We start from the raw sequence: 13,722 nt of genomic DNA on the forward strand, positions 1-13,722 counted from the left end.
TCTGACTCCTGCCTGTCTGCTACGTGCTCGCTGATGCACTATCAATTACGACAAGACGAGAGTAGAGAGTAATCGAGGCTTTATTACACAGAGATGTGTGGCCTCCTACAGCGGCTGCCGAAATGGCTGCCGTTCGGAGAGCACGCACATTCATACTCCGCCTACCGGGCGGAGCCAGCAGGCAGGAATCTACACCCGTACCTGTAGTACAGTGGCCTTACCGTAATACCCTCGTATGCAGTGCAGTATATACAATATAATACAATAGTGGTGATTACCACACTCGCTCACACTGATCATCTGCATATGGTATGCCTCGGGGTGGGGGGGCGCGGTGGGCCGCGGGGGTGCAGGGCGGGATGGCCGGGGGGGCGGGGGAGGGTCGGGCGAGTGGGGGGGCTGGGAGCCGGGGGGGGGGGGGGGGTGGCAGGGAGCCGGGGGGGGGGGGAGGGGAGGGGGGAGGAAGAGATCCAGGACCTCCATTGCCGGAGGTGGCCGGATCCTCAGGGTGTAGGGCGGGGTCCGGGCGCCGCCTCTAGTATCTGCAGATGCTGCTGCTATCAACGTCTCCGTCGTCTGGCCGCCCGGCCTAGCAGCAGTACCACTCAGGTTCTGGGTCCAACTTCCCTGCCAAAGCATTCATTAACTGTAAGAGGCTTGGCAGTCGGTGGGGGTTATAGGTGGTCGGTGGGGCAGATGGGCAGGGACAACGGTTGCTCCCGGAATGGATACACAGCTTCCAGGGGTCGGCATGGTGATTCCATGCGTGGTTGCCCCCCCAGCACCTCTTCCCACCCCATGGTGGCCCACCCCTACGGAGGGTCCCCCATCCCCCACCGAGCACTGGGGTGGTATGCTCAGCGCCCCAGGCTCTTTGCCTATGAGCAAAGATGGCAACTCACCTTCTCAGCTCCCCGCAGAAGCCCTTCCGCCAGATTCACGTTTTTCAAAAGGAGTACTAATCGGCGCCAGCGTGACCAGTTGCTGAGGAGGCCGATGAATCACGGGAGTCCGTTGGATAAGGGGTTGCTCCCGTTAATTGTCTGGAAATAGGACTTAAGTGGTGATATTTGGTTTCTCACCACACTACGCCAAGATCCCGATTTTGCCTACAGGAGCGGGCTGGTTGCATCGCAAACTGTTTGGCACCTGCAGGGTTCTCATTTTCGGCCTCTCCCACTATTCACCGGCTTTGTTTCACTCGAGCGAGAACGCAACGAGGCCGGAGAATTGCGCCCAGAAATGTTTTGGTTGAATTCCGTCCAGGAAGTGCATTTAAGCGTTGGCGGCTGTGTAAAGAGCCACAAGGCTTTTCATCATTTAGGGATCCCCACTGGAAACATGGAGTCAAAGCCCATTTGGGATGATTACCAGTTGAAACAGATGGTGTGAAGGCTGCTAGGGAAACAGCAGCAAACATGGACCCCATCCTTGTGACCCAGTCACCAACTACACAATCCCCCCACAATCAGTCTGTTCCTCGGGCCAGATTGGGAATGCAGGTTACAATTAGATATCAGGACCTAGTTTTGTCTGATTGTCCCCCAATACGCCGCAAAACATTTATTGGATTGTTGACTACTTGAAGACTTGTCATGGAGTGAGTTCAAATCTTTTGCAGGTCTCGTTGATGAATTACGTTTTCCTTATCCTCTGGGTATTTGCACTGCCCTATTCCTCATTCCGTCCACTGGCATCCAGCATTTCTACAGTGTGGGCCTGTGTCATGATTGTCTGTAAAATGATGTACCAGCTAAAGGTTGTGAAGTTATCGACGTATTCTGCTAACTGCACTCTGGTAAGCAGTAGCATCCTGTGTTTCTCTCTTGTGCTATAGCCACCAACAATTTGTATTTTTGCAGCACCTTTAACGTTAGCACGTTGAGATTCGCTTTTTCCGCTGGCAGCTCACCCCTGTCGATGGGTTTCCCGACTGGTTGGGGTGGTTTCAGTGGGAAATTCTTTTACAAGTGGCGGGAGTAGAGAAGCCCGCCGCCAGTAAATAGCGCGCTGATGAGAAACACGCGGCTGGAGGACCGGAGAATCTGGCCCAAAATGTCCATGGTGGTGGGAGGAGCAATAAAAGAAGTTGAAAGAGGTGAACTTCAAGATGTTGAAAGGGAGTAATTTTGCGCAGGACAGGATGGACTAGGGAGGCGGAGGGATTTAGGGTTGGATTGGAGAGAGTAGGGCCCAGGTAACTAATAGTTATGCACCAATAATGAGGAACAAGGAGGCGTGTGTTAGAGGTCCAAAGAGTGGAGCCTCTGAGAGATAGGGCTGCAGAAGGTTAGAGACAGGAAGGACGTGGAATATGAAGATATTGATTCGGTGCTTTGGGGTTAGGATTAGGGACAAGGAGCAAAAGGGGGATGGCAAGGATGGGAGGATAGAATTTAACGAGGGACTGGATGTGCACAGAGGTGAAGCTAAGGAAGAACATTGGTCACAATGCTAGAATAACCTCATTAATTTAACATCAATAACAGGTGGTTTTGCTGAATAGCCCATGCAGTTGGCGTGGACTGCATTTCCATGAGGGTGGTAGTTGGTTATTGGCTGCTCAGTTAACCAATGACAGACCGGGAGAATGAGGGAAGTTCAGAGGTCAATTTTTTCTCAGTTTAGTTGGGAAAGGATGGCCGGAATTCTCCGGTCGTTGTGATTCAATTTTCCTGCCAGCAGTGCACCCTGCCCGTGGAGTTCCCGGCAGCATGGGGTGGTTACATCCCATTGAGAAGCGACGGGAAGGTAGAATTCCACCTCCAGCAAATGACGCACAGCCGAGAAACATGCGACTGGGGGACCGGAGAATCCAGCCCGATAATTGGATGAGGAAATTCGAGGAAGCAGATAACTCTCCCACAAAGGTTAGAGCCACTGGTTTAGAGACTATTGGAAGGTAGACTTATTTCAGGAGCTGAATGTTCATCGTTCGTTATTTTTGATGTCATGAGAACCAATCATAAGCAAATTGGATTTAATTGAAAATTATGTTCTGTTCCTTTATATATTCCATGCAAAATAAACCAACTTATTGTTTTACTCTTGGCCATAGATGATGTACATGGGGAAACGCTACAATGTCCAGTCAGATAAAGATTTCATAATAATAATTATTATTATTATTGTTATAGTTCCATGTCAGACAACAGGGAGGGGAGGGTGGGAGCAGGATCTGAACGGAGCGTGTAAGGGTGGGAAGGGAACCTACTATGAGTGATATGGAAATAGTGAGGTGAGTAGGATGCATCCAGGTTGTTCGCATTTTGCACACATCTTTCCCTTCACATCTCACCCCACCCTACCACCTTCCCTACCTTGACACCTCATTGCCCCCCTTGCATCTCACGCACCCCTCGCTTCCTCCCAGCCTCACATTAAATAAAGTGAAATTTGCTTTTTCTAATCCTGCCATCCCTCACTCAGACAAGATTGTTATATTTCTGAACCTAATTCAATATTTGTGTTTTATTTTACCTTGCTCTCAGAATGGAAGCCAAGACTTGCTTTCCACATCCACTCTGTATGCTGGGCCTATTGACCCTACATATTGGTATGGAGCACTGAAGAAGTGTGAAGATAATGTCTTGCCCTGTCTCAAGGTATCTCATCAGTTTTAAAAGGCACAGCATGTATCTGGGGGAAGTACTCCACCATATGTGGAATCAACTTATTCCATGGAAAATATTCAGTCTCCTCACCTTTTAGATTGTTCTGTGGAATCATCACTAAGAAGACCCATCAGGGTGACCCCAAATATAGCTCCGATCTTAGATTGAATTGTTAATTAGTTGCTTCTCGGCCCCAGTAGATGGTGGGGTGTGATGTGTGCCCATAATGTGCCATTGTCAGGCTGGAATCTGCTCAAGCTCCTACCTCCATTGGCCACCAGGGGAAATTGCGGTGGTTTGGGCGGCCCCTCTGATTCTCTTTCCAAGCGTGTCAAGTTCTACTTGGGAAAACTCTGGCTCAGATCCACAGTCCACATCACACTCTGCCTACAGGATGGTAATAGCAACATCCTCACTTTCAGACAAGCAATTGCATGTAGCCTAGCAGGGTTAAAAATTAGTGTAAGTAACTTGTAGTAATTCAGGGGACAGAAGGTTCAAACAGATTTATTCCAAACTCAAAAGTAAAGCCGCACACAAGGCATACAGCGTAAGTGTCAACGCCCAGAACTAACACACCCAGTCCAGTTCTGGGACGGCAGTTAAAGGGCTCAGTAAAGAGGCCCCGATGAGTGGCTATTACCATGGGAATTAATACTCCATGGCCCCACAGGGAGATCGATAAGCAATTCCTCGTGGTCCTCATGAAGATTGTCAAACAACCGTAGAAATAATTTTTTAAAAATTATATATAGGCAAAGGTTTTTTTTTTCAGGCAGGTTAATTACTTTGATGGTATCTTGAGAACAAGCAGGCACCCCATGCACTGTTTATTAAAACCTTCAAAATGTCGTCATACGTTTTCAACCAAAAAAGTACTTTTGCAGTATAATCAATCTTGTAATGTAGCAAATGATCAATGTCCGCATAGCAAGATCCCAAAACAAGATTAAAATGGAATAAGCTGCACTAATACAGTACTTTTCACAGCCACCACACATCTGAAAGCTCCTTGCTGCCAATGAAGACTTTTGAAGTTTGAAGCCACTTTTAGAATGTAGGGAACAGATCACAAAGGAAGATACCACAACAGCAATATGATAACCGGGGACCCGGGTTCAATTCAAGCCTTGTCTGTATGGAGTTTCCGCATTCTCCCCGTGCCTGCATGGGCTTCCTCCGGGTGCTCCGGTTTCCCCCCACAATCCAAAGATATGCAGGTTAGGTGGATTGGCCATGCTACATTGCCCCTTAGTGTCCAACGGTTCAGGTTAGGTGGGGTCACAGGGATAGGGTGAGAGAGTGGGACTAGGCAGGGTGCTCTTTCGGAGGATCGGTGCAGACTCGATGGGCCGAATAGCCTCCTTCTGCACTGTAGGAATTCTATGATTCTGTGGATATTCTTGATTTTGTGATGTTGACTGAGGGATAGTCGAGGGCACCAGGGATAATTAAATAAGCTACTGGGTAATCTTTTGTTTAGGTGTTGGCTGAGGGATAAGACAACCATCCAAATAGTGCCATCAACTGCTCAACTCTTTACTATCGACATCAAGATTTTGTTACAGCTGCAGAAAGCAAGACTTTGATGTGAAGCCTGATCTTTCTGAGCAGTTTAATTGCCTGAATAAATTATGAGCAGCTATAATTCTCAGGTTTCCCACCAGGACTAATTAAACAAGGGGCCTTAAAGGAACAGTCCAGGTTAGCAACTAAACATCAGATTAAACCCCCAACCTCAGACTACGATGCACATTGCAATGATGGCTTTTACAGATGGACAAACTGGATTACTACGTCTTGCTACCAAATTCCTGTCTGCCAGCTCAGCAGCGCAAATGGGTCGGAATGAACTTCACAGTTTCCTGCTCTGAACTAACTGGCTGTCAGTCATCTGTATCTTTTTCTGAGACAAGTCTCTCTTGATATTGTCTATCGAGCCCTTCCTTGGCTTTCCTCAATCCTTTTGCTCCATTATCCGTGACTGTGGGGTAAAGTATTCCAGCTGTTTCTATCCTTCAGATAAGCCCAAACCATTGCAATCATCTGCCTTGGGCCTTCTGTGTAAGAGTTGTTTCCTCACTAGGCCATGTCCTTATTATATCATTCCTGGTTTTCATTTTATTGTGATGCTCATAATATTCCTCCCAACCAACTGAGATTACCATTGTGAGTGTAATTAGATGGACTTCAATGTAAGCAAGTGTGAGGTTATCCATTTTGGTACATTCTAAATGGAAAGAGGTTAGTTACAGTGGCTATCCAAAGAGACTTGGGGGTTCACGTCCATAGATCCTTAAAACGCCAAGAACAAGTGCAGAAAATAATTTTTTTAAAGGGTAATGGAATGCTAGCCTTAATATCTAGAGAATTGGTGTTGGATCTGAACTTTTCATTAATATATTTCTGTGTCACCGCACATATATTAATTGAACAGAACTTGAGACTGAACTTAAATTGGGTTTTAATATCAATTAGCCACTTTAATTTGTGTGTCTACTGACAATTTGTTTTCTTGTACAGAATATTAAGACGTTTTCAACTTTGCTTAGTCGAAATGATTGTCTCTCGCAATTACAGATAGGTTGAATTCCAGCTACATTAACAGTTCAAATCAAATATGCACAGTACATAGACAACTGCGCAGCTTAAATTAGAATAACGATTTCACAGTTTAAGCAGATAGCATAGCATGGCAAATAACACTGTTCTTTCATCCCGAAACCTAACTTTTTAAGGGAATTATTATCTGTTATTATCTATGAAATCTCAGCCCCTTCAAAGCTTTGATTGGTCTGAAATCATCTATAATTCTTCTAATTTGATCACACGATTTGTCTGTCAACTAATCAAAACATTATTTTGGTAATCTTAAGAAGTTGCTTCAGCAAATTCTTTTGTGGGGTGATTTCTGTAGTTATCATAGAATGGCATGCGGTTATCCTGGACACGTAGCTGAATGTCATCCAATTCTTTCTAAGACAAAGAATTACTCGTGTTAGTTTTCATTGGTCAACTTGACGTTGCCGGCTGTGACATCTTCATATCTGATTCCATTTTATGTTAACTATGAAATGCAGTGGCTGTAAGCCAGCCCAAATTCTTAAACACAAAGAGCTTTTCTCTCAGATTGACCCTGCAAACGTTTGTAGTTTTGTTATCGGATCTTCAAGCAGTCAGCCATTTTATGCATGTCAAATATGAAATGTGATGGCTGTTAGTCAGCCATTATGATTTCTTTAAATAATTTCTTTAAATTGAACCCTTTTTACCTATAAAAAAGGTTAGTTTCTATCAATTGGATTATAAAGACACAGGAGCTATGCTACAGCTATACAAAACCTTGGTTAGACCCCAATTGGAGTACTGTGAGCAGTTCTGGGCACCACACCTTAAGAAGGACATGTTGGCTTTGGAGGGAGCACCAGATAGGTTTATAAAAATGACACCTGAACTGCAGGGATTCAGTTATGACAAGAGATTCCACAAATTAGGCCCGTTTTCACTAGAATTTGATTTGATTGAAATATTCAAGATATTAACAGGGAAAGACAGGGTAGACAAAGATAAACTATTTCCACTGGTTGGAGATTCCAAAACTAGGAGGCATGGTCTAAAATTTAGGGCTAGACTGTTCAGGTGAGATGTTAGGAAGAACTTCTTCACACAAAGGGTGGTGGAGGTTTGAAACTCTCTCCCACAAACAGCAGTTGAAGCTAGAACAGTTGTTAATTTTAAATCTGAGGTGGATTTTTGTTAAGCAAAGATATTAAGAGATCTGGGCCAAAAGTAGGTTTATGGAGTTCAACCACAGATCAGCCGTGATCTCATTGAATGGCAAGACGGGCTCGAGGGGCTGAAGGGCCTACTGCTGTTCCTATGTTCCCAAGTTAATTAAATCTTTAGATTGTCTTGGAGAAGTACAGTGAGAAAGCAACCAACCTTTAAGTCCTCCATTAACCACGTTGCATCTTGTTCTCTTTAGAACCATTTGATTATCCTGGGCTTACTGACATTTGAAGTGACTGTTTATCGCCACCAACAGTATTATAGGCTCCACAATGGACTCAAGACGCCTTTAACGGGAACCTTGCTTGACAACATCACACGGCTGCATTTGGATGATGGGCTGCTGAACTGCATCAAATATTTCACAAACTACTTCTTCTATAAATTTGGGTTGGAGGTACAGTTGCCCTGTGTGAGATTTCATTTTCTCAGTGTTTCATTTCTTTTCACTTAGCAAGTTAGGGATTTCAGGTTAACAGTATTGTATTCTGTTTGTGAGCATAAAGAACAAAGAACAAAGAACAAAGAAATGTACAGCACAGGAACAGGCCCTTCGGCCCTCCAAGCCCGTGCCGACCATACTGCCCGACTAAACTACAATCTTCTACACTTCCTGGGTCCGTATCCTTCTATTCCCATCCTATTCATATATTTGTCAAGATGCCCCTTAAATGTCCCTATCGTCCCTGCCTCCACTACCTCCTCCGGTAGTGAGTTCCAGGCACCCACTACCCTCTGCGTAAAAAACTTGCCTCGTACATCTACTCTAAACTTTGCCCCTCTCACCTTAAACCTATGCCCCCTAGTAATTGACCCCTCTACCCTGGGGAAAAGCCTCTGACTATCCACTCTGTCTATGCCCCTCATAATTTTGTATACCTCTATCAGGTCGCCCCTCAACCTCCTTCGTTCCAGTGAGAACAAACCGAGTTTATTCAATCGCTCCTCATAGCTTATGCCCTCCATACCAGGCAACATTCTGGTAAATCTCTTCTGCACCCTCTCTAAAGCCTCCACATCCTTCTGGTAGTGTGGCGACCAGAATTGAACACTATACTCCAAGTGTGGCCTAACTAAGGTTCTATACAGCTGCAACATGACTTGCCAATTCTTATACTCAATGCCCCGGCCAATGAAGGCAAGCATGCCGTATGCCTTCTTGACTACCTTCTCCACCTGTGTAGCCCCTTTCAGTGATCTGTGGACCTGTACTCCTAGATCTCTTTGACTTTCAATACTCTTGAGGGTTCTACCATTCACTGTATATTCCCTACCTGCATTAGCCCTTCCAAAATGCATTACCTCACATTTGTCCAGGTTAAACTCCATCTGCCATCTCTCCGCCCAAGTCTCCAGACAATCTAAATCCTGCTGTATCCTCAGACAGTCCTCATCGCTATCCGCAATTCCACCAACCTTTGTGTCGTCTGCAAACTTACTAATCAGACCAGTTACATTTTCCTCCAAATCATTTATATATACTACAAAGAGCAAAGGTCCCAGCACTGATCCCTGTGGAACACCACTGGTCACAGCCCTCCAATTAGAAAAGCATCCCTCCATTGCTACCCTCTGCCTTCTATGGCCTAGCCAGTTCTGTATCCACCTTGCCAGTTCACCCCTGATCCCGTGTGACTTCACCTTTTGTACTAGTCTACCATGAGGGACCTTGTCAAAGGCCTTACTGAAGTCCATATAGACAACATCTACTGCCCTACCTGCATCAATCATCTTAGTGACCTCCTCGAAAAACTCTATCAAGTTAGTGAGACACGACCTCCCCTTCACAAAACCGTGCTGCCTCTCACTAATACGTCCATTTGCTTCCAAATGGGAGTAGATCCTGTCTCGAAGAATTCTCTCCAGTAATTTCCCTACCACTGAAGTAAGGCTCACCGGCCTGTAGTTCCCGGGATTATCCCTGCCACCCTTCTTAAACAGAGGAACAACATTGGCTATTCTCCAGTCCTCCGGGACATCCCCTGAAGACAGCGAGGATCCAAAGATTTCTGTCAAGGCCTCAGCAATTTCCTCTCCAGCCTCCTTCAGTATTCTGGGGTAGATCCCATCCGGCCCTGGGGACTTATCTACCTTAATATTTTTTAAGACACCCAACACCTCGTCTTTTTGGATCGATTAATAAGCTATCGATTATTAGGCACAAGGTTGAGAAAAAGATTATAACATGGGGCAATAATTTTGTCATTGGACTAGTATCGCAGAGAATGTGATTTCAAATCACAGTGTGGCAGTTTGAGAATGTGACTTCAGTTTTTAAAAATGACTTAAATTTAAAAAAAATACTGGTCTCAGTAAAAGTGACCATTAAGCTGTTGGATTGTGGTTAAAAATCTAATTGGTTTTAGGCGACACGGTGGCGCAGTGGTTAGCACTGCTGTCTCACGGCGCCGATGTCCCCGGGATCAACCCCGGCCCCGGGTCACTGTCCGTGTGGAGTTTGCACATTCTCCCCATCTTGGTGTGGGTCTCATCCCCACAACCTAAAGATGTGCAGGGTAAGTGGATTGGCCACGCTAAACTATCCTTTAATTGGAAAAAACGAATTGGATATTTAAAATTTATAAATTTTAACAAATCTAATTGGTTCACTAACACCCTTTCAGGAAGGAGAATGCAGTAGCATACAAGGTTACGAACCAAACGCTGGAAAATCCGATTAGGATAAAGTAAAGCAAAGTCGCCATAGTCCCAGAAGACCATAGGTTGCTTTCCCCTTTGAGTGAGAGAGCTGACTGGTGGTGATTTAACCTGAGGATCAACACACTTCAAGTGAGAGGCAAGGCTGAGAATTATAGGTGCTTGATGGCTGGTGCAGACACGATTGGCCGAAAGGTCTTTTTCTGTGCTATAAAAACTGTATGACTCTATGAAACCTGCCATCCTTACCCGGTCATGCCTATGTGTGATTCCAATCCCACAGCAACATGATTCTTAGCTGCCCTCTGAAGTGGGCTAGATAACCACTCAAATCATTATTAGCAGTTCAAGAAAGTAGGCACATCATCGTTACCTTCTCACAGCAAGTAGCGATTGGGCAATCAATGTCAGCCTTAGTAGCAATGTTTGCATCCAACTCAATGTTTCATCTTCTACGGGGCAGTTGAAAAATCTAGCAACTCATGACAGATGTGGTTGAGCGATAGTCAACTAGATATAATCAGCTGTCACAAGAAAGCATGCAAGTGGATTTGTTGGGGAAATCTTCAGTGTTCCTGCACACCATCGGTGAAGGTAATGAGGAACTCTCCTCAGTCATCCCACCCGCAGTTGGCCAGCACTATAGCAGCGTTTGAGGGAAATTCTAACAGCGAGGCTGATCATTGCTCATTATCCTTACTGGGATTTTCCTCCCCTCCCCACACTTACTGTGACTGCTGATGGATACTGTCTACCATACAAATGCCAATGAAAGGGTTGTGGACTAAGTAACCCCCTCCCCCACGTTCTGCAAATGGCAATGGCCAGAGAATCTGTTTTGATAATGATCGTTCATGGTTCTGGGCGGCATGGTAGCTCAGTGCTTAACACTGCTGCCTCACAGCGCCAGGGACCCAGGTTCGATTGCGGCCTTGGGTGACTGTAAGTGTGGAATTTGCACATTGTCCCCCTGTCTCCATGGGTTTCCTTCGGGTGCTCCGGTTTCCTCCCATAGTCCAAAGATGTGCAGGTTAGGTGGATTGGCCATGCTAAATTGCCCCTTAGTGTCCAGGGATGTGCAGGTTAGGTGGGATTGCGGGCTAGTGTGGGGGTATAGGCCTAGTAAGGGTGCTCTTTAGGAGGGTCAGTGCAGTATCAATGGGCCTAATGGTTACCTTCTGCACTGTAGGAATTCTATGGATAAATATTGACAATCTCTCCAATGGAGCCTCCACTTGATGGTACACATAGGTTAAAATTATTGAGCACTACATCAAACCCAGAGACTGGTTTAGAATGAAAATTTTGATTTGTCGCTGGATAATCTATATTAATGAGAGTAATAATGTAGGATGTTAGAGGTTATAGTGTCAATGTGAAGACTGGTGTGTAAAAGGTTAACCATATGTTCCTTACTTCTCAGGTCTGCTTCATGGTAGCCATCAACCTCATTGGACAGCGTATGGACTTGTACTCTGCAATTCATGCTGTGTGGTTGATGGCTGTTCTCTGCCGGTGCCGAAGAAAGGCCATCGCCGAGATATGGCCTAAATACTGCTGTTTCATCACCTTCATCATCCCCTTCCAGTATTTGCTGTGTATTGGGATCCCTCCATCCCTCTGCAAAGGTGCATCCTCAAACCACTGGGCTAATATTCCAGCCTGCTGTAAATGAATCGGTCATTTAGATATCACAGTGGAGCTTCCCTCCAATCACCACCATATGTAGTGAGATTAGGAAGACATTGTAAAAGCATTCCGTGCCAACACTCACAGCCATGTATCCTGTTCACATTTACATCTGTGTTTAACTCTGTGAGCTGGAGGCCATCCTGGTGTGCCAAAGGTGCACTGGGGGCCAAGGCTCTTGGTTATTGGATGTTGAGGCCTGTGGTTGCCAACCCTCCAGGATTGGCCTGCAGTCCATGGGAATTGAAGATTAATCTCCAAGAGATCTCTGTGTACAAACCTGGAGAAAAATCAAAGGGATATTAAAAAAGATTTTTGTTTTGTCATATTGTTTGAACATTTCTCTTTACTAGAGGTGAAGATATTGAAAATGGAGGAGGAAAAAAATGTTGTTTGACTGATAGTCGAGCATCATCCATTGGATAATGAATCTTTTTGCTTTCCAGTTGGTGTAGGAAGGCCATACGCTACAGCGATTGATGTGTTGGCGAGAGCATAGGGACAAAGTCATGAGATGAAACCTCCAGAAATACGTTTAATCACAGCTGACAACACTATGAGGCCTGATAGGGTGGGGGAGGATTGGGCCGATAGAGGCTCAAAGTGAACCTGAAATGTACAGCCCTGTGGTGGTGCGACCACTCTAACTGTATGCAAAGACCGTTTAAGGGCTCCAGATACATCCAAATGTGGTCCAGGTCCTATAATGTGGCTAGACTCCCTTGAATCATCCTTCAGCTATCCATAGAACCTCAACAGTGTGGAAGGAGGCCATTCAGCCCATCATGTCTGCAATGATCCTCTGGGTCTAGGCCCAATCCCCTCTATCCCCATAACCTCACTTAGCCTGGACATCTTTGGACTCTGAGGGGCATATTTAGCATGATCAATCCACCTAACCTGCACATCTTTGGACTGTGGGAGGAAACCGGAGAATCCGGAGGAAACCCACATGCAGACACGGGGAGAATGTGCAAAATCCAAACAGTCACCCGAGGCTGGAATTGAACCCTGTGAGGCAGCAGTGCTAACCACTGTATTACCATGCCGCCTATGATGCCCATTAGAAATAGCACTCTGATCTTAAAAGATGGGGTCACTGTCAACCTACTTTCTTTTTCCCTGGGCGCTCAAACATTTGCCCCCACACCTTCTGCCTCTTTTTTGGACATCAGCTACTGATGCGAAAATTCCACCCCTGAACATTTGCTGCCCTGCCAGCGTATCCCATGCTATGTATTGGAAAGAAACAACACTTCAATGCTGTATTGTATTTAGCTGACCTCCCACTTATGCACGTGTGGTAGTCCCAGGATTGTGTCATTGGGAATCTATTGTGAATTCCAGGCCAAGAGTGAATTCTCTCTTTCATGATATCTTTTACAGATTACCCCTGGAGGTCCAGCCTCAGACTGAGCTCCAATCTCGTTAAGTGGCTCTATCTGCCAGACTTCATAAAGAGACCCAATCCAATGTTCCTGATGTGTGAGTCATCAATTTATTAGAGTCTAACAGAGTCAAATAGCCGGTTTATTCTTTCATTTTGGCCCAAGCATGTTTGATATTTGAATTCATATTTCTCAACTTCAAATCCCAGAATAGATTCAGAACGGAGTTTGATAGATTCCAATATGATTCGAATCTAGACTTTTTTTTTTGAGAAAGGTGCAGAATGTTGAAAATTCTAATGTTCCAGGCAAGGAGCCTTGCACACAGAGGAACGTACTGGGGAACCAGAGAGCCACTCAAAACCTTCCAACCATTTAGAGGGGGTCTACTCCACAATTACTCAATGCTATTTGGCAGGGTACAGTCCCAGAAGAGTGTTTCTTACATTCGTCACATAGAACACACCCGGGGTGTGGAACTGTAGTGTCAGCCTTGACTCAGTGGTCGCACTCTCAACTCTGAGGTAGAAGGTCACGGGTTCAAGTCCCACGCCAGTGCAGTACTGAAGGAGTGCTGCACTGTC

At 45.5% G+C, this 13,722-nt stretch overlaps 1 protein-coding gene across 1 annotated transcript in view; it reads left to right on the forward strand.

Annotated features, from left to right (window-relative positions):
- The window catches only part of LOC140428896 (piezo-type mechanosensitive ion channel component 2-like), a 319,011-nt gene that overhangs the window by 96,067 nt on the left and 209,222 nt on the right, over positions 1–13,722 (forward strand). Inside the window, exons 20-24 of the mRNA XM_072515544.1 lie at positions 1,622–1,828; positions 3,492–3,605; positions 7,600–7,800; positions 11,485–11,689; positions 13,137–13,235. Coding sequence (XP_072371645.1) covers positions 1,622–1,828; positions 3,492–3,605; positions 7,600–7,800; positions 11,485–11,689; positions 13,137–13,235 — 826 coding nt within the window. The remainder of the gene's footprint in view (positions 1–1,621; positions 1,829–3,491; positions 3,606–7,599; positions 7,801–11,484; positions 11,690–13,136; positions 13,236–13,722) is intronic.

The sequence above is a fragment of the Scyliorhinus torazame genome, chromosome 8, assembly GCF_047496885.1.
Source record: "Scyliorhinus torazame isolate Kashiwa2021f chromosome 8, sScyTor2.1, whole genome shotgun sequence".
NCBI lineage: Eukaryota > Metazoa > Chordata > Chondrichthyes > Carcharhiniformes > Scyliorhinidae > Scyliorhinus > Scyliorhinus torazame.